The 27,620-nt window shown below is 40.2% G+C and overlaps 1 protein-coding gene across 2 annotated transcripts in view; it reads left to right on the top strand.

The window, feature by feature from the left end:
- LOC126198560 (xylosyl- and glucuronyltransferase LARGE1-like) overlaps positions 1–27,620 on the top strand; it is a 170,613-nt gene that overhangs the window by 130,822 nt on the left and 12,171 nt on the right. For both annotated transcript variants that reach the window (XM_049934987.1, XM_049934986.1), the window contains one exon: positions 31–254. In XM_049934987.1, the coding sequence (XP_049790944.1) occupies positions 31–254 (224 nt within the window). The remainder of the gene's footprint in view (positions 1–30; positions 255–27,620) is intronic.

Genomic DNA, 27,620 nt, shown 5'->3' with positions numbered 1-27,620 from the left:
TTTTAATAATTGTTATTCGTTTGATTGTAGGTGCAGTGGGAGCCAGACTTTGAACCCTATATAGTTGTTCGTAAAGATATACCTGAGTATGATACCAGGTTTGTGGGATTTGGATGGAACAAAGTATCCCACATAATGGAACTTGAAGCACAAGGATTTGAATTTGTAGTACTTCCAAACGCATTCATTGTTCATATGCCACATGCACCAAGCTTTGACATAGCTAAGTTCAGAAGTTCGTCTCAATACAGAAAGTGAGTACCACTAGAAATTCATGAGACTTACAGTCCAAGAGTAATTGGAACACACTAATTTTGTTCTTGAATTTTTTATATTTTGTATACATTGTTAAAAGTATGAACTTTCATCATAACTGTGTAATGTGCAGGATTTTGGTATGCTCAAAATTGCTACTATTACTGAATGGCATCATTTCCTTCAGTAACCGGTACACGAAAGTTGCACTCAAGCCACAACAGAGAATACACTAAGCATTACGTAGCTAAATTGAAAGTTAAAAATGTACGCACATCAAAAAATGTTTTGCATTACCTCGGTTCCAAGTGTTCCGGAACCTGTACAGAAAATTGGAATAGAGATCAACATAAACATCATTTACGCCCTTTTTATTGCTCCTGAAAATAGCACATTGCATGTTATACCACCATACAGTGAGACCTTCAGAGGTGGTGGTCCCGATTGCTGTATACACCAGTACCTCTAATACCCAGTAGCACGTCCTCTTACATTGATGCATGCCTGTATTCATCGTAGCATACTATCCACAAGTTCATCAAGGCACTGTTGGTCCAGATTGTCCCACTCCTCAACGGCAATTTGGCGTAGATCCCTCAGAGTGGTTGGTGAGTCATGTTGTCCATAAACAGCCCTTTTGAATCTATCCCAGGCATGTTCGATAGGGTTCGTGTCTGGAGAACATGCTGGCCACTCTAGTCTATCGATGTCAGAATCCTGAAGGAAGTCATTCACAAGATGTGCATGATGAGGCATGAATTGTCACCCATGAAGACAAATGGCCGATATGGTTGCACTATCAGTAGGAGGATGGCATTCACATATCGTACAGCTCTTAAGGCCCTTCCATGACCACCAGCAGTGTACATTGGACCCACATAATACCACCCCAAAACAGCAGGGAACCTCTCCACCTTGCTGCACTTGCTGGACAGTGTGTCTAAGACGTTCAGCTTGACCGGGTTGCTTCAAAACACGTCTCGGATGATTATCTGGTTGAAGGCATATGCGACACTCACCAGTGAAGAGAACGTGATGCCAACTCTGAGCAGTCAATTCGGCATGTTGTCAGGTCCGTCTGTACTGCACTGCATGGTGGCGTGGTTGCAAAGATGTATCTCGTCATATACGTCGGGAGTGAAGTTGCACATCATGTAGCCTAATGCACACAGTTGGAGTCATAAAACGACATCCTGTGGCTGCATGAAAAGCGTTATTCAAAATGGTGGTGGTGCTGTCAGGGTTTCTCTGAGCCATAATCCGTAGGTAGTGGTCATCAACTGCAGTAGTAGCTCTTGGACGGCCTGAGCGAGGCATGTCATTGACATTTCCTATCTCTCTGTATCTCCTCCATGTCCGAACGACATCCCTTTGATGCACTTAGAGACACCTGGACACCCCTTGTTGAGAGCCCTTCCTGGCACAGAGTAAAAATCCAGACACGATCAAACCACGGTATTGACTGTCTAGGCATGATTGAACTACAGACAACACGAGCCGTGTACCTCCTTCCTGGTGGAATGACTGGAACTGATTGGCTGTCAGACCCCATCCACCTAATAGGTGCTGCTCGTGCATGGTTGTTTACATCTTTGGGCGGGTTTAGTGACATCTCTGAACAGTCAAAGGGACTGTGTCTGCTATACAATATCGACAGTCAATGTCTATCTGCATCAGTTCTGGGAGCTGGGGTGATGAAAAACTTTTTTTGATGTGTGTATTATTCCTCAGAGAACAGCCATACACAGCATACACAAATATCAAACAGACTGACAACGTCAAATAGCTGAAACAAACTGGCAATGTCAAATAGCTGATCTGTCTTCAGTGGAGACTACTAGGGACAAGGCATGTGGTTATTTATTTATTCCTTCTTTAGGGCCTGCAGCATAATATGTGTCTGATAACGACATGATTATTAGAGTAGATATACTAAATAGCTGCTTATAATAAGTCATCTTTATTTAAGACTGTCTGTTTTGACTTTATCACCATTTCCAAGTACCTGCAACTACAATTTTGGTCTGTGTCATTCATATTAAAGTAGCTGTCTTGTACTCATGTCTAGATTGTTCATATTATTTCGTTAGTGGACTGTTTGGTAAATGTCACTGCTTTAATTAGATCGTAAATGATGTCAAGATGTTGAAAATAAAATGTTCATTACGACGTGACAGCAGTTTGACAGTTCCACTCTTACGATGCTATTGTGCCGATGAACAGTAATATTATTTTATGAACTAAAATTTTCTATGAATGTCTTTGGTTATTGCATACATTACTTTCGATGTATCCATTTTCGTGTTCTAAAAGTTCAGTAGAGTTTTTAATGTAATACCTGTGTCTAAATTAAGAGCCCAAGCATAGACACATAAACCAACGGTTCCGATTCGGCACATAATTAATTTCATAATTCGGCCATCATATTTGAATAACCAAATAACTAAACACACTAATAACAAAACTTCATACTTTCAACAAAAAGTACGCAATGAAAAATTCACATACTCTGGCAAGAGATATAAAAGACATACAGATACCATCTACTGGTAAATTTATTTCATTTGATCACACTAATTTATACACCAATGTGCCAGTACAGGAAACTATCCAAATAATAAAATACAGCGTGTAACAATATAAAAATATCTATGGCTGTAACACTTGAAATTATAAATCTTTTGCAAATAGCTTTATCACAAAACTATTTTGAATTTAACAACAAAATTTATACCCAATGAGATGGAGTAGCCATGGGTAACAGTATAGCAGGCACATTAGCCAATATTTTTCTAAAATTTTCTGGAAAAGAAATACTTTAACTCAGATTGGCCTACTCTCAATCAAATTGTGTACTACAAAGATGATGTGACTTACCAAACGAAAGCGCTGGCAGGTCGATAGACACACAAACAAACACAAACATACACACAAAATTCTAGCTTTCGCAACCAACGGTTGCCTCGTCAGGAAAGAGGGAAGGAGAGGGAAAGACGAAAGGATGTGGGTTTGAAGGGAGAAGGTAAGGAGTCATTCCAATCCCGGGAGCGGAAAGACTTACCTTAGGGGGAAAAAAGGACGGGTATACACTCGCACACACACACATATCCATCCACACATATACGACACAAGCAGACATATTCAAAGACAAAGAGTTTGGGCAGAGATGTCAGTCGAGGCGGAAGTGCAGAGGCAAAGATGTTGTTGAATGACAGGTGAGGTATGAGTGGCGGCAACTTGAAATTAGCGGAGATTGAGGCCTGGTGGATAACAGGAAGAGAGGATTTATTGAAGAGCAAGTTCCCATCTCCGGAGTTCGGATAGGTTGGTGTTAGTGGGAAGTATCCAGATAACCCGGACGGTGTAACACTGTGCCAAATGTGCTGGCCGTGCACCAAGGCATGTTTAGCCACAGGGTGATCCTCATTACCAACAAGCACTGTCTGCCTGTGTCCATTCATGCGAATGGACAGTTTGTTGCTGGTCATTCCCACATAGAATGCGTCACAGTGTAGGCAGGTCAGTTGGTAAATCACGTGGGTGCTTTCACACGTGGCTCTGCCTTTGATCGTGTACACCTTCCGGGTTACAGGACTGGAGTAGGTGGTGGTGGGAGGGTGCATGGGACAGGTTTCACACCGGGGGCAGTTACAAGGGTAGAAACCAGAGGGTAGGGAAGGTGGTTTGGGGATTTCATAGGGATGAACTAACAGGTTACGAAGGTTAGGTGAATGGCGGAAAGACACTCTTGGTGGAGTGGGGAGGATTTCATGAAGGATGGATCTCATTTCAGGGCAGGATTTGAGGAAGTCGTATCCCTGCTGGGAGCCACATTCAGAGTCTGGTCCAGTCCCGGAAAATATCCTGTAACAAGCGGGGCACTTTTGTGGTTCTTCTGTGGGAGGTTCTGGGTTTGAGGGGATGAGGAAGTGGCTCTGGTTATTTGCTTCTGTACCAGGTCGGGAGGGTAGTTGCGGGATGCGAAAGCTGTTGTCAGGTTGTTGGTGTAATGGTTCAGAAATTCCGGACTGGAGCAGATTCATTTGCCACGAAGACCTAGCCTGTAGGGAAGGGACCGTTTGATGTGGAATGGGTGGCAGCTGTCATAATGGAGGTACTGTTGCTTGTTGGTGGGTTTGATGTGGACGGACGTGTGAAGCTGGCCATTGGACAGATGGAGGTCAACGTCAAGGAAAGTGGCGTGGGATTTGGAGTAGGACCAGGTGAATGTGATGGAACCAAAGGAGTTGAGGTTGGAGAGGAAATTCTGGAGTTCTTCTTGACTGTGAGTCCAGATCATGAAGATGTCATCAATAAATCTGTACCAAACTTTGGGTTGGCAGGCCTGGGTAACCAAGAAGGCTTCCTCTAAGCGACCCATGAATAGGTTGGCGTACGAAGGGGCCATCCTGGTACCCATGACTGTTCCCTTTAATTGTTGGTATGTCTGGTCTTCAAAAGTGAAGAAGTTGTGGGTCAGGATGAAGCTGGCTAAGGTAATGAGGAAAGAGGTTTTAGATAGGGTGGCAGGTGATCGGCGTGAAAGGAAGTGCTCCATCGCAGCGAGGCCCTGGACGTGCGGAATATTTGTGTATAAGGAAGTGGCATCAATGGTTACAAGGATGGTTTCCGAGGGTAACGGATTGGGTAAGGATTCCAGGCGTTCGAGGAAGTGGTTGGTGTCTTTGATGAAGGATGGGAGACTGCATGTAATGGGTTGAAGGTGTTGATCTACGTAGGCAGAGATTCGTTCTGTGGGGGCTTGGTAACCAGCTACAATGGGGCGGCTGGGATGATTGGGTTTGTGAATTTTAGGTAGAAGGTAGGGGTGCGGGGTGTCGGTGGGGTCAGGTTGATGGAGTCAGGTGAAAGGTTTTGCAGGGGGCCTAAGGTTCTGAGGATTCCTTGAAGCTCCGCCTGGACATCAGGAATGGGATTACCTTGGCAAACTTTGTATGTGGTGTTACCCACCACGCCTCAATCTCCGCTAATTTCAAGTTGCCGCCACTCATACCTCACCTGTCATTCAACAATATCTTTGCCTCTGCACTTCCGCCTCGACTGACATCTCTGCCCAAACTCTTTGTCTTTGAATATGTCTACTTGTGTCGTATATGTGTGGATGGATATGTGTGTGTGTGTGTGTGCGAGTGTATACCCGTCCTTTTTTCCCCCTAAGGTAAGTCTTTCCGCTCCCGGGATTGGAATGACTCCTTACCCTCTCCCTTCAAACCCACATCCTTTCATCTTTCCCTCTCCTTCCCTCTTTCCTGACGAGGCAACCGTTGGTTGCGAAAGCTAGAATTTTGTGTGTATGTTTGTGTGTCTATCGACCTGCCAGCACTTTCGTTTGGTAAGTCACATCATCTTTGTTTTTACATATAAATTGTGTACTACGTTAGATATGTAGATGATACCCTCATGTTGGTAGATGCCAGCCACACATATATTGAAAATATCCACCAAAAGCTCAACCAACTGCATCCTGAAATTAAATTCACTATGGAAACTGAGAAAGACAAGACCATTAACTATCGAACCTCACAATTGGCAAAAATAATAATTGCCGCACATTTGATAGCTACAGGAAGAATACCACATCTGACAAATGTCAAATCAACACACCTCACAACCTCTCGGATTTCTTTCAAATTTGGTGCATTCAATGACCCAGATAAGAGATGGAAGTATACTAATTTGCAGATGTGTTTTACAACAGTGAAAAAAGTTACAGGTATGGAAAGTTTGGAATTTGTGCTAAATTAACATGTGTATATCACAACATACAGGTTTTTGAGAATTTTCATACTAAAGGTCATTGATCTTGACTTTTGACCTTGAATATCTCGAAACACCCCATCTTCAATTTTTTTGAAAAAAATATATTTAATTGTTCCAGAATTATATATGATAAATATCAAGATGGCACATCAAAGGCATCATGCACAAAAAATTATTTTGTCAACTTAAGTACACCATCAACATGCAGTAAGCAGCTATGTATCCAGTTTTTTTCTTTAACACCAGCCAGTAGCAGTTACTTTTATTCAGACCAGTTCTTTAATATTTCTAGCTGTGAACAGCCAATGAGAGACACTTTTATTTCAACCAATCAACATTAGCCTGCATTAGTGAACAGCCAATCATAGAGATTTTTATTTCAACCAGTCAACATTAACCTGTTTTAGTGAACAGCCAATCAGAGAGACTCTTATTCAACTAGTCACCATTAGTCCACTGATCTCTATATATTATGCAAATTTTGTTTCGCATGTTTTATGGCTGTGGATTGTTTAACAAAGTGCAGTGTAAATTTGCTGTAAAGTAATAGTAAAAAATGGATTTCAAGCCAAAATTATATTGTTGCAGTCCATTTAGGGAAGAAGGTCATGCAAGAGTGCAGAAGAATTTAAGGAATTTTCAGAAGTGGATGACAAACAAATATCCTAATGTATTGTTAGGTGGAAAAATTTTGCAGTAAAAGTAGAAAAAAAATATCGCAAAACCCAACAATCACTGCAGGTGTTGCCCTCAGGTGTGCCAGGTACTTCCAGAGAAGATTTAAGTGAAGTTGAAGTCGCATCAGATCTGGCACTCGATGCTTTAAATAGTAGCCTTCAGTATTTAGGTGAATCTTCTGTGAAGAAAAAAAGAGGCTTCAGAGTGAGAAAAAGAACCCAAAGCAAAAACTGAAAGAAATAGCCTCCATGTTGGAGCATATTTATGTGTGACAACCAGAAAAAGAAGAGAGTGAAAATGAAGAAAGTGAAATTATCAGCCAGCTGAAAGATAAGTTTCACAATTCAGACCGTATGTGTGACAACACACATTCTAACTGTACTTCCAAAGAGTTGGAGTATAAGGGAAACTATGAAAGAATTTTCTGCTTCAGATTACATGGTACGGAGAGCAAAACAGTTAGTAGCACAACATGGTAAGACATTGTGTGAGAAAACTGTTCAGTGTGTGCGTGATTTTTACTGTTATCATGATGTGAGGCATATGGTGCCAGGAAGAAAAGACTCTGTGTCTGTGAAAGAAAATGGAATTACAGTACATAAACAAAAGCAGCTAGTGTTGCACAACCTTAAGGAGCTGTATGCATATTTCAAAGATAAATACCTAGATATAAATATTGGATTCTCCAAATTTTGTGAGTTGTGGCCAAAGCACTGTGTTCTTGCCAATGCCAGTGGAAACCATGCTGTTTACATGTGTTTTGCAAGTTAATGATTGAAGATTGTAAACTTAAAGCACTGACAAAGAGTGAAGAATACACATTACCATCATAAAAACACTGTGTAGCATTTGTTGCGTGTAACCCTGCACTACCAGCATGTTTCTTAGGTTCATGTCCTTATTGTCCAGGCTTGACAAGACTAACTGATTATCTCTATGGTCTGTTTGGTAAGAACTGCAATTGGCGAAATTGCATATAAGTGTTGGTTAACTACAGGCAGCGTAGTTCTAGAGGAGGCAGGGTAGTTCTAGAGGCTCCATCAGATGATTTCATTAAGGTGTTTGCATCGAGGTTACAACACCTCCTACCGCATCCATTTATCTCCCAGCAGCAGTCACATTTCTGTAAAATTACTAAAGAAGGTCTCAAAGTAATTGAGTTTCTTGTTCTTTGTGACTTTGCAGAAAATTACTTCCACTGGAATAATTCACAGGTTACAATTCACCCATTTATAGCTTACTACAGAGACTCAAGCACTAATGAAATATGACATGTATCATATTTGGCAATATCTGACTGCCATCAGCATGATACAATGTGTGTTTATTCTTTCCAGACAAATTTCATCATTTTCTTAAAATGTCAGTTTTCAAATCCAAAGCACATTTAATACCTTTCGGATGGATATGCTGCCCAATACAAAAACAGAAAGAACTTTATGAATCTGTCCTACCATTAAGAAGATTTTGATGTTACAGCAGAATGGCATTTTTTTTGCTACAGCTCATGGTAAAGGACCTTGTGATGGTGTAGCAGGGACTGTAAAGAGATTAGCAAGACTTGTCAGCCTCAAGCGACCTTACGAAAATCATATTTTGACATCATGACAGTTGTTTGAGTGTTGCAAGGAAAATATTCCTTAGTGTATCTTCCATTATACATTGGTTTCCCATCATGATGAAGATACGGCCAAGCTGAAACAACATTTCAAAAATACAATGACGATTCCAGGTAACTAAAAGCTTCATTGTGTAATACCTGTTAACAAAGGTTTAGTAAAGACAAAGACATATTCTGCTTCTTTAGTGAGTAGAGAAGAGTCAGTAATTGTTATGGTAAATGAAATGCTGTTAACAAATATACATGGATTTGTTGCCTGTATGTATGACAGTCATTGGTGGGTTGCATATGTCTTACAAACATGTGAAGAAACAGATGAAGTAAAGGTTAACTTCTTGCATCCACATGGACCATCTCCATCATTTGTGTTTCCTGCCAAACCAGACACTTGAGTCATCAGAAAATGTGACATTATCACAAGAGTGGGTCCAGTGACACAAACTGGAAGGACATACAATCTCCCTGCATCAGATCTGGCGAACATTAACAGTTTAGTTGGAGAATTGTGAGGAGAGATCTAATAACTTTTCATTGCCTTTTCATTACAACTGTTCTCACAAAAACTGTAATTGCAGGTACTTGGAAATGGCAGTAAAGCCGAAACAGTCAGTCTTAAATAAAAATTACTTATTATAAGCAGCTATTTAGTATATCTAATAATCACATCCTTATCATGTGGTTATTCTAAAGAGAAGCCAAATCATTCTGTCAGGAAGTACTAAGAAATTGTCTGCTTGTGACTTGCTGCGTAATAGGAGAAGTGGCTTGGTCTATGAGTGGGTTCTTGGGGTTGGGAAGGTGCTCTCTGAAATACACTTGGACTTCTCTGTGTCCAAGGAGGTTCAAGGGTGACATGCACTAGAGCAGGGACTGAGTTGATTTTGGCAAGGTGGGAGCATCATAATGTCTTGGATGGTTGGTGCAAGCTCTGGCAGATATTTATTTATACATGTGCAGCATGACTGCTTGTAATTTCTGGTTGGTCCTGATGGTAGAGGTGACTTTAAGAGAGTTCCATTGGGGGATTCCATGGAGATAATGCAAAATACAGATACATATCGTGAAAAATATATTTTGCAATGTTTTTTCAGTCTAAATGTGTAAAATCAAAAAAATAGAGTAAAGTTCCACCACTGCAAAGAGTATGTTTCAGGGCTCACAATATTATTTGAAAATTACATGGACCTGTAGGAGGTTCGGCAGAGCAGCAATAATGCATTTGGAATGCTGGAATTGCTTCAGAGATGACTGCTTTTGTCCATTATAGTTCTGTATACAAATGAGTATATTGAGAGTGTCAGAGCTTCATTTCAGCATAAGGAACACATAAGACCAACAAATTTTACTGAACTGGAAACCTTGATCAGTTTCTAATTTTTAGCTGCTATTAACAAAAGTAATGGACAAAGCTTAGAGAAGATCTTTGGGGAACTGAATGTGGATGGTATTATGGTGTTGAAAAGTTTTGGCTCATAGTGAGCTTAAAAGATTTCAAATTCACCATCCAATGCCTTAGATGTGGCAATCATGTGACTTGTGATGATAGGAGACAATTAGGAAAGATAGCGGCAGCTCAGGAAAATTTTTCTGTCTTTATGCAGAACTGTTACAAGTACTATGGTCTCAGAAAAAATGTTACAGGAGATGAGAAAATAGTATTTCACTGAAGCTGCCATTTTAGCCAATATATAGCCAGCAAACCAAGTAAATGTGGCATCAAGATATAGGCTTGCATGCCTTCCCAGGTGTTTCACCTGTGTGGTTTGGAAATATAGAATGGGTTGCCATGGCAGTTAACCTTTGAATGTTGTTTTGGTTCACCAATATTGAAGAAAAATAAGTTTTACATTCCTCTGGAATTCAGGTGTGTAAAATGCAGAGTCAGACTGTGGTTCAGTATCACATCAAACTATAGGTCCCTCTATAACCGATTGGGTAAGTCAGTTAAAAGGTCGGAGGAAGGCAATGGCATGCCATCTCCAACAGGACCATGTCTAGTAAAACACTGTAGTGTTCAGTCCAGCCTGCAGATTGGTGACAGCTTTTTTTTTTTCTCTCTAAAGGAAGGGCTGTCCACCATCCACTTTTTGGCTTTAAGAAAGGCTGTGCTCTATTTTCTGTTGTTCTTAAGAAGGGAAGTGTGTGATCCTGGCATCAAGCTTGCACGAGAATAATTCATTAGATGCTGATACAGTAGATGAACAGAAATGGACAGAAACCACCCATTGTAACATTACACATTCGCAGCAAAGGTGGAGGTGACTTTATGGATAAGATGACCACTTCATAAAATGTTGTAAGAAATTTGTGCTGTTGACCCATGATTACATTTAATTGGAATGATGAGTGGAATCATTGAAGAAGTGCCCATTGGACACTGGCATCCAGCCATTTACCAGTGAACTGTTTTGTCATTGCAAAAGTAATTTATTTTGGCAACAAAGCAAATTTTGTTAGAAGAAAAGCATTCCGTAAATAACTATGTCATTGTTAGTTTTGCCTCATTAGGTTTGAAGAAGTTTGGACACATCCGATATTGATATAAATCTTGACCAAGGGCTAAAAAATTTTATATTAATGTGTGAAGAAGAAACAGAAGATGAAAGCACAAAGAAAAAATGAATTGGTGTCAAGAGGAAAAGGTGTAATACCACGCAGCATTACTCCGTGGCAACAAGTGCACAGACAGTTTGCTTTACGTTTAGATTTTTATTAGTATTGACTTAGATTTTTCAGTTTTTTTTTGTATTTGAGCTTTAGGTAATAAAAAGTTATTGCCTAACTACTAGGTTGTATCTCTTTAGCAGAAGGAGATAAGCTGTAGTTGGCTAAAGTGGTGACCCTGTATATTGATTTCTGTTTTAGATGAGCAAACACAGCACTGTTCAGTATTGTCTATCACAGAGTCGGCGCATCCGCGTGACACACAGAGTACTAGGGATTGCCGTGACTCTTTGTTGAAGCACATGAAAGATTTCTGAAGTGACATTGAAAACTGGGAAAATGCTGCGTTGAACTTTTCTACTGCATCAAGGGACATCCATTTGGTGGATAACACTAGCAAGATGAAGATACGTCCACCAAAGTTCATTCCTGATGAACTGGAAGTATGGCTTGCTATGTTTGATCTGACTTTCTAGCACCATGGCGTTGTAACCGAAGATACCAAATTTATGAGCACTGTTAGTGCACTAGCAATAAAACAGCAACCCGCCTGCCACACAGAAGTATATGCATTTTAAACAGTTACTCCTTGAGCGGCTATGTCGGCCAGTGGAACAACATATCCAACAAGCACTACATGGTGAAAAGAGAGGAGATAAGTCACCTTAGGAATTTTGGCGGCACGTGTGAAGCTTAGTTGAAAACACCGAATAGTTGGCGACACCGAGTCACCAGATATGATACTGCAACATGTATGGCACGTACAGTTGCCAGAGGCAGTTAGAACAGCTGTGATGCTTTCTGACGCACGTGATATTTTATTGTTGCTCTCATTGGCCATCAGGGTCTACACCTCATTAGATGCAGGGCATATGTTATCTGCGATGTTCGAATGCAGCAGTACAGATGTTCAGGAAGCTACTGCATTACAGTGATGCCAACAAATGGACGTTACTCAACTGGACGAGCTACGAAATCACATTGATGACTTGTGGCGACAGATATCGACGTTGCTCGGAGGCAAAGCAGCCACATACAAGAAGAGCAAGGAAGATGGCAACCTGTCTAAGGAAAGTATCTGCTGGTACCACTGTGCAAGAGACAGACAAACAACTCACCAAATTCTGTTGTGACAGTACATCTGGATTACATCTGCGGTAAATACAACCTGCTGGTGAACGTTTACGAGTTTGGTGTGATGTATCAAGGGAAAACCAAGATTTTTGTACCTAAGAAATTGCGATGGTAATTATTTGACAGCTTCCACGGGCTGGCTCATCTGGAAATAAATGCCAGCATCAAACTGATCACATACAGATTCATGTGGCCCAATGTAAAGAAGGACTGCCTTAGTCATGCTTAGATTGTCAGAGGGCCAAGGTTGGACGACACGTGCACAAAGTGGTAGGAGACATCCCACTTATGATGCGACGTTTCACACATGCGCACCTGGACATCGTGGGACCTCGATGCCTTCAGAAGGATATCGTTACCTCCTCACTGCAGTGGACCGCTTCACCAGATGGGCAGAGGCGGTTCCATTATTGGACATTTCTGCGGAAACGGTGGCACGGTTATTTCTTTCATCGTGGTTCGCAAATTTCGCCTGCCCTTTACATGTCACCACAGACCAGGAGCGGCAGTTCATATCAACGCTATTCTCAGAATTGGCCAACCTCTGCAGTTTCCACGATCATCATACCACGACTTACCAACCAACAAGCAATGGAATGGTGGAACACTGGCATAGAACATTAAAAACTGCTTTAATGTGCGCCCACAGTCTTGGTTGTAGCTTTGTCACTGGTTTTGTTGGGTGTTTATACAGCATTAAAAGCAGATTTAGGAGCATCCACAGCAGAATTGGTTTAGGGTGAACCCTTAAGACTGCCCGCAGAATTCTTCACCCATCACACTGGGGATCGACAGACTGAATTGCCTTATGTACTGCAAACGGTGTGTGTGCATATGGCCAGACTTTTCCTATCCACTGTCTGGAGACATGAGGCAGTAACTGCATTTGTGCACAAAGATCTACGGTCATGTACAAATGTGATGCTACCGACAGATGCTGTCAAGTCACCGCTGCACCCTCATATTCTGGGCCCTACAGTGTTCTCTCCCAGGATGAACATACCATGCATATATATCAAAATGGGAAGATCCAAGTGGTATCGTTGGAACGCATCAGACCTGCACATATGTTACAGACCGAAGAGTATGTACACACTAAACATGACGTGACACCTTCCACACTACTGGACACGGATGAGACTGTCTTGATACCACAAGAGGAAGTAGCACCGTCACTGCCAGCACCAGAGGCTGAAGTTAAAGCAATGCCTTGAGTAGATATGGGAGCTGGACGTCGCGTGAAATATAAGTACCACTACATTCCTGAAGCCCCAATATACTGGTGGGGAGGTGGGGGGGAATGTGTGGGAGTCACCAGAAGAAGAACATCTGTGAATGCACAGTGAAATGCAGCATTATTCTGTGGCGATGAGCACAGGGACAATTTGCTTTACTCTTTGAATTTTATTAGTATTTTTGTATTGACTTAGATTTTTTGGTGTTCGAGCTCTAGGAAATAAAAAGTTATTGCCTGACTACTACATTGTATCTCTTTAGCAGATGGAGATAAGCTGTATTTGGATAAAACTGTTTCTGTTGTTGGTGCACTTTTATGTCATCTTTGTATTTCTGTTAAGATATTTGGCATTTATAATGTGCTTAATTAGTGAAATTTTATAAGAAAGAAAGTGAATAAGCAATGTGATTAATTTGATACGTCATACCTGCTCTCATTACCGAGAATACTATACATGACAGAAAGTTAATATTCTTTGAATTTAACAGTATGGTCATGTACTGAAGGAAGACAATGAATGATGCAATTTTCTTTTTGCATTTGTAACCCTGGTGTTGTGTTGCGTAGTTGGAGAACTAAACTTAGTGAGCATAATTCAATAAATGATTATTTGAACATTGCTTGTAGCTGCGTTGACTGTTTCTTTTACTGTAGGAACCACTAACCCCCATAGGTAGGCTCCATCTCCACGACACTCTGGCTGATTGGCAGTTGGCGTGTCAGTGGCAGTTGCAGGGCCAGTGAGAACATTTTTCCACAAAAGTGACATATAATTTGTTGTGCCTCTGATCCCCCCCCCCCCCCACTTCCATTACTCCACACAAGTGATGCGTCATTTGGCACAGCCCCCTTCCATTCCTCCGTCATACATTAGTTGCCATTACTTTAAAAGTAAATCAAAATGTAATGGCCATGGAGATTTTTTATTTTCATTATTAATTTTGATACACCATGTGTACAAATTCTGCACTAGCGGAGCCTCTGGGGCCCCTGTCAGCCTGGCACCCCTCTCAGCGCGGTGCCCCAAGCGGCTGCTTATGTTGCATGTGATGCTGGACAGTTGGCATAACAGTTAACTGTGTGTGGTGTGTCCTGATCGAGCATACATTTTATTCCCTTTGTTGTTATGAGTTTTTTCCGTTCTCTATGCTATACATGAAGGATCAAGTAAAGATTTTTCTTTTTTTCTTTTCTCTCTCTCTCTCTGTGTGTGTGTGTGTGTGTGTGTGTGTGTGTGTGTGTGTGTGTGTGTGTGTGTGTGTGTGCGCGTGTGTGTGAGCGCGTGCGGGTGTGTGTTGGTGCGTGCATTTGTAGAACAAGGAGACTACACAGTAATCAAATCTTTGTAATTTTTTATGTATCTATGGTACGTGAAGTTCAGAACTTAAATATCAATTTCCAAAGCAGTTCTATGCAACTCTAAAAATTCTTGAGAAAATTGACTTTGAAGTTTTTTGAGCATTTTTAATTCATGAAAGTTAGCAAAATATCTGGATGGGCCACATGGCTCTGCAATAGAATGATTGCCTGCCACGTGGGTGGGCTGGGCTCGATTCCTGGCCAATGCAACTTTTCAAACAAAGGTGCACATTCTAAGAGCATTTCAGTGAATTATAAAATACATAAAGATGAAGAAAATTGGTAATGGTCGATACTCTTGTTTCTGTCATTATTTTCTTCATTCTTTTTCTCATTTAATTAAAATACCTACATAATTTAAATCGCTCCTCAAATCCTTAGGCCCATCCCAGAACCCCTCTCCGGAGTACATCTCTCTGCTCATCCCTACCACTCTTTGCACTCCAGCCTTCTACATGCTTTCTGAAATCCATAAACCCAACTTCCCAGGACGCCCCATTGTCACCAGTGCCCCCACTGAGAGAATCTCTGCTCTCTTAGACCAACACCTTCAAACTATTACCCGGAACCTACCCCCCTATATAAAAGGTACCAACCATTTCCTCCACCAGTTCTGCACAACACCTTCAAACTATTACCCGGAACCTACCCCCTATATAAAAGGTACCAACCATTTCCTCCACCAGTTCTACACAGTTTCTGTCTCTTTACCACACCTGTGCCCTGCTCATCACTATTGATACCACCTCCCTTTACATTAACATCCCTAATGCCCATGGCCTTACTGCTATTGAACACTATCTTTCTCATTGCCCAACAGATTCCAAACTGAGAATCTCCTTCCTAGTCACCATGACCAACTATATCCTCACCCACAATTAGTTCTCCTTTGAAGGCATTACCTACAAACAAATCTGGGGTATGGCTATTGGCACCCGCATGGAACCATCCTATGCCAACCTATTCATGGGCCATCTAGAAGTATCCTTCCTAAACAGCCAGAATCCTAAATGCCTCACCTGGTTCAAGTTCACTGATGACACATTTGCAATCCAGGATGAGGGTGAGGACGCCCTGTCCACATTTCTCCAGAACCTCAACTTCTTTTCCTCCATTTGCTTCACGTGGTACTACCAACCCAACAATCCACTGTCCTAGATGTTGACCTCCACCTCAAAGGTGGCTACATCAATACCTCCATCCACATCAAACCTAACCACCAGCAATACCTCGATTTCGACAGCTGCCACCCATTCCATACCAAGAAGTCCCTTCCATACAGCCTAGCCGCCAGTGGTCGTCACATCTGCAGTGACAATCTGTCGCTCTCGAAATCTACTAAGGGGTCTCACTGAAGCCTTCACAGACTGTAATTATCCTCCCAACCCTCTACAAAAAACGTATTTTCCATGCCTTAATGTTCCAGTCTCCCACCACCTCCCAAAGTCCCACTGTCCAGCCACGGAGGAGCAGTCTCCTTGTAACTCAGTACTACACAAGACTAGAGCAACTGAATTACATTCTCCGCCAGGATTTCGACTACCTCTCGTCATGCCCTGAAGTGAGAAATGGCCTGCCCACTATCCTTCCCACCCCTCCCACAGTGGTATATCACGGTCCACCAAACCAACACAATATACTAGTCCATCCCTACACAACACCTGCTCCCTACCCCTTACCTCATGACTCACACCCCTGTAATAGATCTAGATACAAGACCTGTCCCATACATCATCCTACCACTACCACCACCACCACCACCACCACCACCACCACCACCACCACCACCTACCACCTACTCCTGTCCCATCACAAACCTCAACTATACCATCAAAAGGCAGGGCCGCCTTTGAAACCAGTCAGTGATTCACAAGCTAAGCTGCAACCACTGTTCTGTATTCTATGTGGGCATGACAACCAACAACCTGTCTGTCCGCTTGAATGGCCACTGACAAACTGTGGCCAATAAAAAAGTGGACCACCCTGTTGGTGAACATGCTGCCAAACATGACATACTTCATTTCAATGACTGCTTCAAAGCCTGTGCCTTATGAATCCTTCCCACCAACACTAGAATTTCTGAATTGTGCAAGTGGGAACTTTCCCTTCCCACCTCTCGTTTTCATTTCGTCGAACCTGCATCACTTCACTATCCCTCCCCCTCTCCCCACAGTCTTCTCCTTACCCCCACTCAGTTGCCAATCCCATCATGCACTGGTGCCGTTGCTCGCAGTGTGGTGTGAGTTGCCTGAAACTATAGTCATGTCTGTGTGAGTTGTGTTTGCGCGTGTGCCTGTGTGCGTGTATGTGTTGCCTATTTTTGACAAAGGCCTTACTAGCCGAAAGCTTTATTTGTGACAAGTCTTTTTGTTGTACCTATCTGTGACTCAGCATCTCTGGTATATGGTGACTGGTAACTTCCCTTTTCGTAATATTGTTACATTCCATCCTGAATTTTCTATTGTTTATTTATTTATCCATCCTTAGACAATATACATTGTATGGCTGTCATCAGTGAATGTACAAAGTATGGTATGAAGTCTAAATATTTTCTTAACAAATGCCATTTACATTGTTTAATAAGCTTAGGTATTTTGATGTAGAACTAACATGCATACATATTAAATAAATGAAAAAAGATAATTTATATTGTTTTAATGAATATACTAGGTGTGTTGATGTGGAGCTAGCAGACATAAATACATAATACATGACTGAAAAAAATATGATGTCAGGTATAACTTATGTTTGGTGTTCCCAACAATTCTTTGGTTTCCATTTGATATTCATCGAAAGTGTAGAAACAATGCTAGTGCATAAACAGTTTTATGTTTTTTTTAAAAGAATACATACTGCTAATTTCTTTTATATTCTATGGCAGCTTATTACAGATTCTCACACCTCGATAATCAAGACTGTTCTGAGCTTTTAGCTTATTTTTTCTACCTAAATGGAGGCAATGACTCAACCTTTTGTTATCATCATGAATAGTGTTATTCAAGCTATAATTGTCAAGATTTTATCTGATAGACATTATGGTCTGACAAATAAACTCACAACAAACAGTCAGAATGGCCATGTTTTTAAATAATTCTTTGCAATGCGCCCATTTATTGCATTTTGTCATTATTCTTACAGCTCTATTTTGTAATCTGAAAACTGTTTGTAGATTCTGGCTACTATTTCCCAAAAAGGTTATTTCGTAGCTAACAATGGCATTCACTTAACCAAAGTAAGCTGACCTTACACAGATGTCACTGCATACTGATGCAAGAACTCTTTAAGTGTGTAGCATGCTGTGTAGACCCTCTTTGAAATAATCATGACATGTTCATTCCATTTTAGCTGACTATCGATGTGCAGTCCTAAGAGTTTAATGTTAGTTACATCTGTTACTGAAGTGTTGTGTAGTTTTAAATTTATAGACTTGTGCTTCTTGTTTATTCTAATGTGCATGCTGTTTGTTTTCTTAATACTGAGAGTTACTTTGTTCGCTGTAGACCATTTGTAAACATCTACTAGTGCTTCATTGGCTTTCTCCAATAGCAGGTCATGTGTCTTGCTAGTAATCAGTATATTACGTCATCAGCAAAAAGTACTTTTTCTGCATGCTCCACTTTTTGTGGAAAATCATTAATATAAATCAATAACAATAATGGGCCCAGAACACTTCCTTGTGGGAATCCTATATTAACATACTGTGGGTCATATAAGTGATTTACCGCATATTTGGATGTGCTATGTGAAATTTCTACTCTCTGCACTCGGTTACTTAGGTACAAATGGAACCATTCATTTTCCGTCCACTGACTCCCAGAGACTCCAACTTATGTAGAAGAATGTCGTGATCAGCAGTATCAAAGGCCTTTGATCAACAGTATCAAAGACCTTTGATAGATCTAGGAAAATTCCAGTTACATAACTGCCCTTGTCTATTGATTCAAGAACAATTTTTGTAAACTGAGCTATTGCGGTTTCAGTGCTTCTACCTGGTCTGACGCAATGCTGTTCCTTGCACAGAAGACTATATTTATTTAAGTAGCTCATTAGTCAGTTTTTCATTAAAGTCTCCACTATTTTGGAAAATACTGGAAGTAAAGCAATTGGCCTGTAATTTTCTGTTTTCAACATGACCTTTTTTGTGAAGAGGTATGATTTTAACTAGTTTCAGGTAGTCTAGGAAGCAGCCAGTCTTAAAAGACTGGTTAATGATGTTAGTTAAAGGGGCTTTAATGCTGTCTATGCACTCTTTTAACACACAAACAGGGAATTCGTCCAGTCCTGTTGAGGATTTGTTTTTTAATTGTTTATGGTACTGCTTATTTCTCTCTCAGTATTGGGGAGCAGAACCATTGCTTTTTGATGTAATTTTGCACTGGAATACCAGATCTTTTTGGAAATTTGCTCTGCAGGTCTTTTGCAATACTGGTGAAGTATGAGTTTATGAAGTTAGCCAGCTCGATTTGATCACTGATTGTATTGCCTGATTTCTTGATGTTTAGTGTTTGAGTGCCTCCTTTGTTTGATTTCCAGTCTCACATTTAACTAAAGTCCAAGCAGCTTTACTATTGTTATTTGAATTTTTTATCAGTTTGTCATTAGCTGACTTTTTAGCTGCCTGAAGTACCTTTCTGTATATTTTTTGTAGTTTTTGTAATAGCTTAAAAACCAAGGGTCAGACATGTATTCTTTAAAGAGCTGAGTTGTCTGAAGGTTTGGGAAGATTTTGTAAATCCCACTGGTAATCCACTTCATTTTGCTTTGTGCTCCAACCGGAAGTAGGACTTTGGGAAACGATTCTTCAAATTTGAGCTTAAACAATGACATAAAATGACAGAACTTTTTGCTGGCAGCTTTCGCGACTTAACTGTGCAGTAAAATTTTGAATGGCTGATTTGGTGTAGATTCTTTTATATGCATGTAGCTTAGTTGCTTTTCCCATAGAAACATGTATTTGTGCAATTTGACAAAGATGACCGGAAACTCCCAGATTTTTGAGTACTAAGTCAATTTTCTGTGCCAATTTCAGTGGCTATAAGATCAATAGTAGAGGCTGAGTGTGTTCTTATCCTTGTTGCACAGCTGACTAGTGATGTCATTTCAAAGCTGTTCGAGACCCTTTATGAGTTTTGCACAGAATGTCAAAATCATTACTAGGAGAATGATGGACACATAATATGACAAGTTTTTTTACAAACATTTTGAGATCATAGCTCTACTGCTGACACTTCAAAGTGTTTTTCTTCACCAAGAGAGACAATGTCACTTCTTACCTTATATTGGAGTTCATTCTTAATAATAAATGCATGACCCTCCCCCTTTAATTGAAACTCTACAATAAGAAGTTATAGTTTATGTGAGGCTAAAGTTACATAGGCAATTTCACTTTCCTTGCACCAGTGCTCCTTGATGTATGTAACAGAGCTATTTACGGTTCGCAACTAGACTTCAAGCTGCTGCGCTTTGTTTTTGCTACACTGCATGTTTTGGTGGAACACTGTTAGGCTTTTAATTGTGTTTGTATTGCCGATTCTTTTACAGAAGCACAGCTACCTATGTGAAGCGCTTCACTGCAGTTACCACTAGACACTAATGCATTGTTTAAGTTTAAGCTACTAGAAGTATCAGCGACATTACTTAAATTAATTTGCATTTACTTGTTCAGGGCTGCTTGGATGTTTTTATATGCTACCAATTATTCTAAAAAATTCCTAATACCTCTGATATTTAGAATTTTGTTTAAGTCACCTTTTTCTGTGATAGTTTTGCTTATATTGTCACACAAAAGTTTTTTTGCCATCGAAATTTAGATGCAACCCATCTTTGGTGTGAAGGCATCTGTCCAATTTACCTATATCAGCTACTCTCCTTTTTCCAAACGAAGCACACAACTGTTTCATTTTAATGTTCATATTTCGAATCTCCTTGTTAATAACCCACCTACCTTTGAGGTAGTGTTGTAACTATTGTGATGCGAGATTTATTAACTTCTAAGAAGTTTTTCAGGCTTTCTACACAATTTTGTGCCTCGTTTCTTGCGATGTCGTTGGTACCAGCTATGCACACAACATATTCATTTTCTTCTCTCATTTGCCCAGGTTAATATCGGTAATGTTTTTCGTGCTTACACCAGGTTTTACTAATCCCATTGCTTGGAAGTCTTTGTTATTGTCTTGTAAAGTTCTCGCCAGGTTCCTGCCGTGGCTGTCCGTTAAAAAAAAAGAACACTGTACCTCTTATCCAGCATATTCTTGGTTCTGTTGTCACTGGCTCTAGCTGAAGTTTCGTTTGTTCTGCCGCTGTGTTGTTAACAAAGCTTGTTGTCACCGTGCTTCACACGTTCCATGTAATTGATAAATTTTATATTTAAGTGATGTAGGCTGTTGAACTGAATGTAGAAAAACAAAAAAATAATGACCGAGACATGACTTTAACCAACAATTACCAGTCTTGAGTGTTATGAATTTTTTTTTCTTCTTTACCTATTTTAAACCTCATGGAAATGCTCGTAAATATACACCTTTGTTTAAAAATTTGCATGCGTATATATACAGGGTGGCCCATTGATTGTGACCGGGCCAAATATCTCGTGAAATAAGTGCCAAACGAAAAACTACAAAGAACAAAACTTGTCTAGCTTGCTCTTCTGGTTTTCAACTAAACTAAGAAGAAAACCAGAAGAGCAAGAAATAAAAGCAGTCTTGTGGAATACAGAGGGAGTAAAAAGTGCTCTTAACCTAACACCAACAGACATTCTGCAAAACTCGGATCTTGCAATTCTAACAGAAACCTTCCTGATAGACAGCTGGCAACATAAAGATTTCTATAATTATCACCTAATGGCAAAGAAGGGAGAAAGAGGACGACCCATGGGAGGAATATCTATCCTACTGAAACCCTGGATGACGCCCACCAAAAAAATCATAAAACAAGAAAATAGTATGCTAATAGAAGCGGCAAACATAAATATAATTGCAGCCTATTTTAAACCGCACACAAATGCTGTAGAAATAATTGACGAAATAGTCACACTCATCAAACAATGCAACAGCAAACCCACTATTATTGCAGGCGATCTCAACTGCAGAATAGACACAGAAAACTATAAAACAAAACTAGTCGTTGAAACCCTAGAAGAAGATGGTTTCACCCTACTTAACGGTAGACAGATACCTACATACATATGCCACAATGGGAAGAGCACCATTGATATCGCATTAACAAGAGGAGACATTCAACCAATATGGCATGACTCCATTACTCCTGTACGAAAGCACATTCCAATGAAGATAAAAATAAATATCGTCACGTCACCGCCAGCAAGAAAGACCCACCAAATCGCACAAAGAAAAATTGATATAGAAAAATTAGCAAACCAGCAAGAACAATTAACACAAATAGAAACTTTCATAGAGGAAGGAGACCTTGAAAAAGCAACAGACCAAATAGAAGGCCTCCTAAAAAATTCAGTGATACAAACAATCCCCAAAACAAGGACGGCCAAAAAATGGTTCGATGCTGAATGCTACAGCAAAAGGAACACTGTTCTAAGAACCCTCCACAGACTAAGAAACCAGCATGACGAGGAAACACACAAACTGTATGCAGAAGAGAGAAGAATCTACAAAAAACTAATAGAAGAGAAGAAAAAAGAATACATAGAAAGAGAGGCAAAAAGAGAAGCGGATGAAGCAGAGAAAGACCCATACATAGCAGTAAGACCAAGAAAAATGGCTCATACACCAAATATAGACCTGAAGGAATGGGAAGACCACTTCAGTAAGATACTGAACAAATGAGGACTCAAAACACCCCCAAAGAAAGAGAAACAACATCAAACTAAGGAAAAAGACAATACATGGGAACCCCTAAATGAAGATGACGTGAAAGAAGTAATAAAAGCACTGAAGAACAAGAAAGCAGCAGGACCTGATAATATATATATAATGAACATATAAAAGATGCAAAAGAGGCCCTCCAACACATATGGGCCAAACTGTTTAACAAATGCCTGGAACTTGGAAGAATTCCGACACAATGGAGACACTCAACAGTAAAAGTTCTCTACAAAGTTAGAGGAGACCCAATGGACCCAAACAAGTACAGAGGTATAGCCCTGGAAAATACTCAATTCAAGACGTTTTCAAAGATAATAACACAAAAAATCCAAGCCTCTGTGGACAGTCATCTCCCAGAACGACAAATGGGTTTCAGATCTGGAAGATCAACACTTACGGCAGTCAGGCTTCTTCTAAACAACATCCATGATGCGCTACAAAAGAAACAGATGTTCTACACAGTGTTCATAGACTTTACCAAAGCCTTTGACCTATTGGAAAGAGAGCTCATAGTCCAAAAACTGGAAAACACAATGGTAGAAGATAGCGTATGGGCAAGAATAGTCAAGTCAATCCTCGAATACAACTTAATTACAATATCAGACAACCTCTCTTTTTCGAACCCCATTCTGCAATCGAATGGAGTCTTACAAGGTGACCCAATGAGTCCTTTGCTGTACATTCTTGCCATTGAAGAAGTACTCCGAATTGGAGAAAATGAAGAAGATGTGTATGTATATGCATACGCTGATGACATAGCCGTAGGATCAACAGATATACAGAAGCTGCAGAGAATCGTTGAGAAAATAGACAGATGGTGCAGTGAACACAAACTACACATTAACATAACAAAGACAGAAATGGTAATTTTCAGAAAAGGAGGCAAAACACCCAAGAATGCGGAAATCAGTATCAGAGGACAAAAAATAAAAATCTCATCAGACTTTAAATACCTAGGAGTGACATTGCAACCAACAGCCAAATGTTTTACAAAACATACAATACAACGCGCAGCCCAAGCAATAATAGCAATACAGGACATCAAAAACATCCGCCTACTCAGTCTAGAAACAGCCATGAAATTATTCAACACAAAAATCTTGCCAATCCTGGCCTATGGGATGGAGGTTATATAAGACCACCTGACAGAAAAAAATCTAGAAACACTAGAAAAGGTAAAATCGACCTATCTAAAAAGAGCACTAGGTCTCTCAAAGACAACAAGATCTAGACTAGTGTACCTGCTAGCGAGAGAGACATTCCTAATTGAAGACATCAGACTTCGATATATGATGCCACACACCAGGGCTTCCAGAAAGCAACTGAAGGTCATGGAGGGCAAACGAGAAAAAATATGGCCGGAGTTTTATGGCACCGAAGCAATGACGAACCGCTCATGGACAGCGCCAAACTTCGAACAGCGACATGTCGTAACTAGACTTTCTATTCACGGCTTTCATCATCTAATCTGCAAAACCAAAACTTATCACGACCCAACAGCAACATGTGTATGTGAACTGTGTAACGAAGCCTGTGAACGATATCACATAGAACTGCGCAGTAAAAGAGTGAAATCGATAAATGAATATGCAAAAATGTAAAATGTAAATGTAAAATGTTAAGCAAAGTAACTGTATATGGCTATTTGGCTGCAATTTTATTAAATAAAAAACTTGTCTAGCTTCAAGGGGGAAACAAGATGGTGCTATGGTTAGATGGTGCTGCCATAGATCAAACGGATAAGAACTGTGTTTTTTTTTTTTTTTTTTTTTTTAAATAGGAACCCCCATGTTTTATTACATATTCGTGTAGTACGTAAAGAAATATGAATGTTTTAGTTGGACCACTTTTTTTGCTGTGTGATAGATGGCACTGTAATAGTCGCAAACATATGGCTCACAATTTTAGACGAACAGTTGGTAACAGGTAGTTTTATTAAATTAAAATACAGAACATAGGTACGTTTGAACATTTTATTTCGGTTATTCCAATGTGATACATGTACCTTTGTGAACTTATCATTTCTGAGAATGCATGCTGTCACAGTGTGATTACCTGTAAATACCATATTAATGCAATAAATGCTCAAAATGAAGTCCGTCAACACCAATGCATTTGGCAATATGTGTAATGACATTCCTCTCAACAGTGAGTAGTTCGACTTCCGTAATGTTCGCACATGCGTTGACAATGCACTGACACATGTTGTCAGGCGTTGTCGGTGGATCACGATGGCAAATATCCTTGAACTTTCCCCACAGAAAGAAATCCGGGGACATCAGATACTGTGAACGTGCGAGCCATGGTATGGTGCTTCGACGACCAATTCACTTGTCATGAAATATGCTATTCAGTACCACTTCAACCATATGCGGGCTATGTGCCAGACATCCATCATGTTGGAAGTACATCGCCATTCTGTCATGCAGTGAAACATCTTGTAGTAACATCGGTAGAACATTACGTAGGAAATCAGCATAAATTGCATCATTTAGATTGCCATTGATATAATGGGGACCAATTATCCTTCCTCCCAAGATGCCGCACCATACATTAACCCGCCAAGGCTGCTGATGTTCCACTTGTGGATTTTCCGCTGCCCAATAGTGCATATTATGTCGGTTTACGTTACCGCTGTTGGTGAATGATGCTTTGTCGCTAAATAGAATGCGTGCAAAAGATCTGTCATCATTCCATAATTTCTCTTGTGCCCTGTGGCAGAACTGTACACGACGTTCAAAGTCGTCGCCATGCAATTCCTGGTGCATAGAAATATGGTACGGGAGCAATTGATGTTGATGAAGTATTCTCAACTCCGACGTTTTTGAGATTCCTGATCCTCGCGCATTTTGTCTGCTACTGATGTGCAGATTAGCCGAGACAGCAGCTAAAACACCTACTTGGGCATCATCACTTGTTGCAGGTCGTGGTTGATGTTTCACATGTGGCTGAACACTTCCTGTTTCCTTAAATAACGTAACTATCCAGCGAACGGTCCAGACACTTGGATGATGTCGTCCAGGATACCGAGCAGCATACATAGCACATGTCCTTTGGGCATTTTGATCACAATAGCCATACGTCAACACGATGTTGACCTTTTCCGCAATTGGTAAACCGTCCATTTTAACACAGGTAATGTACCGTGAAGCAAATACCGTCCACACTGGCGGAATGTTACGTGATACCACGTACTTACACGTTTGTGACTATTACAGCGCCATCTATCACAAAGCGAAAAAAGTGGTCCAACTAAAACATTCATATTTCTTTACGTACTACACGAATATGTAATAAAAATGGCGGTTCCTATTTTTAAAAAAACCCAGTTGATATCCGTTTGACCTATGGCAGCGCCATCTAGTGGGCCAACCATAATGCCATCTGGTTTCCACCTTCAAGCTAGACAAGTAGTTTTTTCGTTTGATGCTTCTTTCGTGAGATATTTGGCCCAGTCACGATCAATGGACCACCCTGTATATATATAAGTTCACGTGCCATAAATATAAAAAACTGCAAAAAACCTCATTGGTGTGTGGTCTCTTTGTAAGCAAGAACGGAGTTCAGAGTTATATATAGAAATCGAGCTTGCCTTCACACAAAGATTTCCTAAGATACACAATCCCATCAATGCCACAATCTGTTCAGAAGGTGTCAGAATTCATTTTGAACACCTGCTGTAAATAAAGGTAAGCTTAATTTAATCTCATTGTGTTGTAGTTTATGCTTAACTCAGGGAAGACAGAGCTATCATGTGGCAGCTGGTGAAGGAACTGTGTGGTGAAAATCCATGCAAACTGCTGAAATCCCATTGCATTGTAAATGAAACACCTTGTATGTCATGCAATACATGTTGATTATGGGATTTCTTCTTTGGAAACTGCTATGGTTTACATCCTGTTTGTGTTCAATTGTTCCTCATATGTGCGAACTACCATATTCCTTATTGTAGACTAAGTTTCTGGAGTTAGTCTGCAGCATCCTACACTTTAACTATAAATTATATGAACATCAGTTGTATGTCAGTTAATGATACTAAAACTCTGCCTTACATCTTCACTACTTTTAGCGCAAGGAAATGTTGTTATTCTGCATTGTGAAGATTATTGACTTGGAGGTCACTTTATCGGATCCTTATGGCATCTTATTAATGTCTCAGATATACAACAGAGGTGGTGGCGTACAGTAAAGGAGGCTGTAAAACAGATGCTATGTGGATTCTAACACCCAGTATCTTAGCAACTATTGTGAGACCTGTTAAAATCAATTCAGCAAATGAGGAGACTGATTATAGATTCCAAATATTGGCCTGCGTATGATTGATTGTGAACCGAGTACTTGTACTGCTGTCACTGAGCCTCAATAGATTAGCTGCAGGTGCCATGTCCAGAGTGTCAGTTATTTGAGTTAGTCATTGATCATATTTATAAGTTCAGAGTGAATATAAATAAGCCTTTTTAAATTACATGTTTCAATTTCTACAACCACGAGAGGAATAAAGTCAGAAGAAGAACCTGACATTTGGATGCTTTATTCTTCCTGAGTTCAGTAGTTGCTGAGAAGAGCAAGACTGACTGAGGTGTAATCAGCTGTTCCACAAACATCATTATAAATGGGAATGAGAATATTGATGCTGCTGAAATTCATCAGCATTTTCTCAGACAGCACAGGGAAGGAATTCATTCATGGCTCTGCATGCAGCATTGCTTAAAGAGCTCAAGAAAGAATGAGAATACATTTAAAAAATAGCCTACTTGTGTTTTTTCCACATCAATAACACAGTGCAGAATGTCGAGTTGATTTGTGAATTTGTTGAGGGTGATTTTCTGTTAATAGTGCATGAAATCAATCAGAAACTTAAAATTAGTTACAGGAGTGCTCCGTCAATCATTCTAAATGTCTTAGGATTCTGGATAGTGTCAGCTCTTTGGATTCCAAAAAGCTGCATGAGCAGAAACTGGCACATTTCCAATTTCTCACACACTTCTCATGAGTTACAATGAAGACGGTCATGCTGTTTTGTCAGAAATTATTATGTTTGTGAGAAGAAGGT

This window comes from Schistocerca nitens, chromosome 8 (genome assembly GCF_023898315.1).
Source record: "Schistocerca nitens isolate TAMUIC-IGC-003100 chromosome 8, iqSchNite1.1, whole genome shotgun sequence".
Classification (NCBI taxonomy): domain Eukaryota; kingdom Metazoa; phylum Arthropoda; class Insecta; order Orthoptera; family Acrididae; genus Schistocerca; species Schistocerca nitens.
The sequence above is the reverse complement of the archived record's forward strand: the minus strand, read 5'-3'. Positions and strand labels throughout refer to the sequence as shown.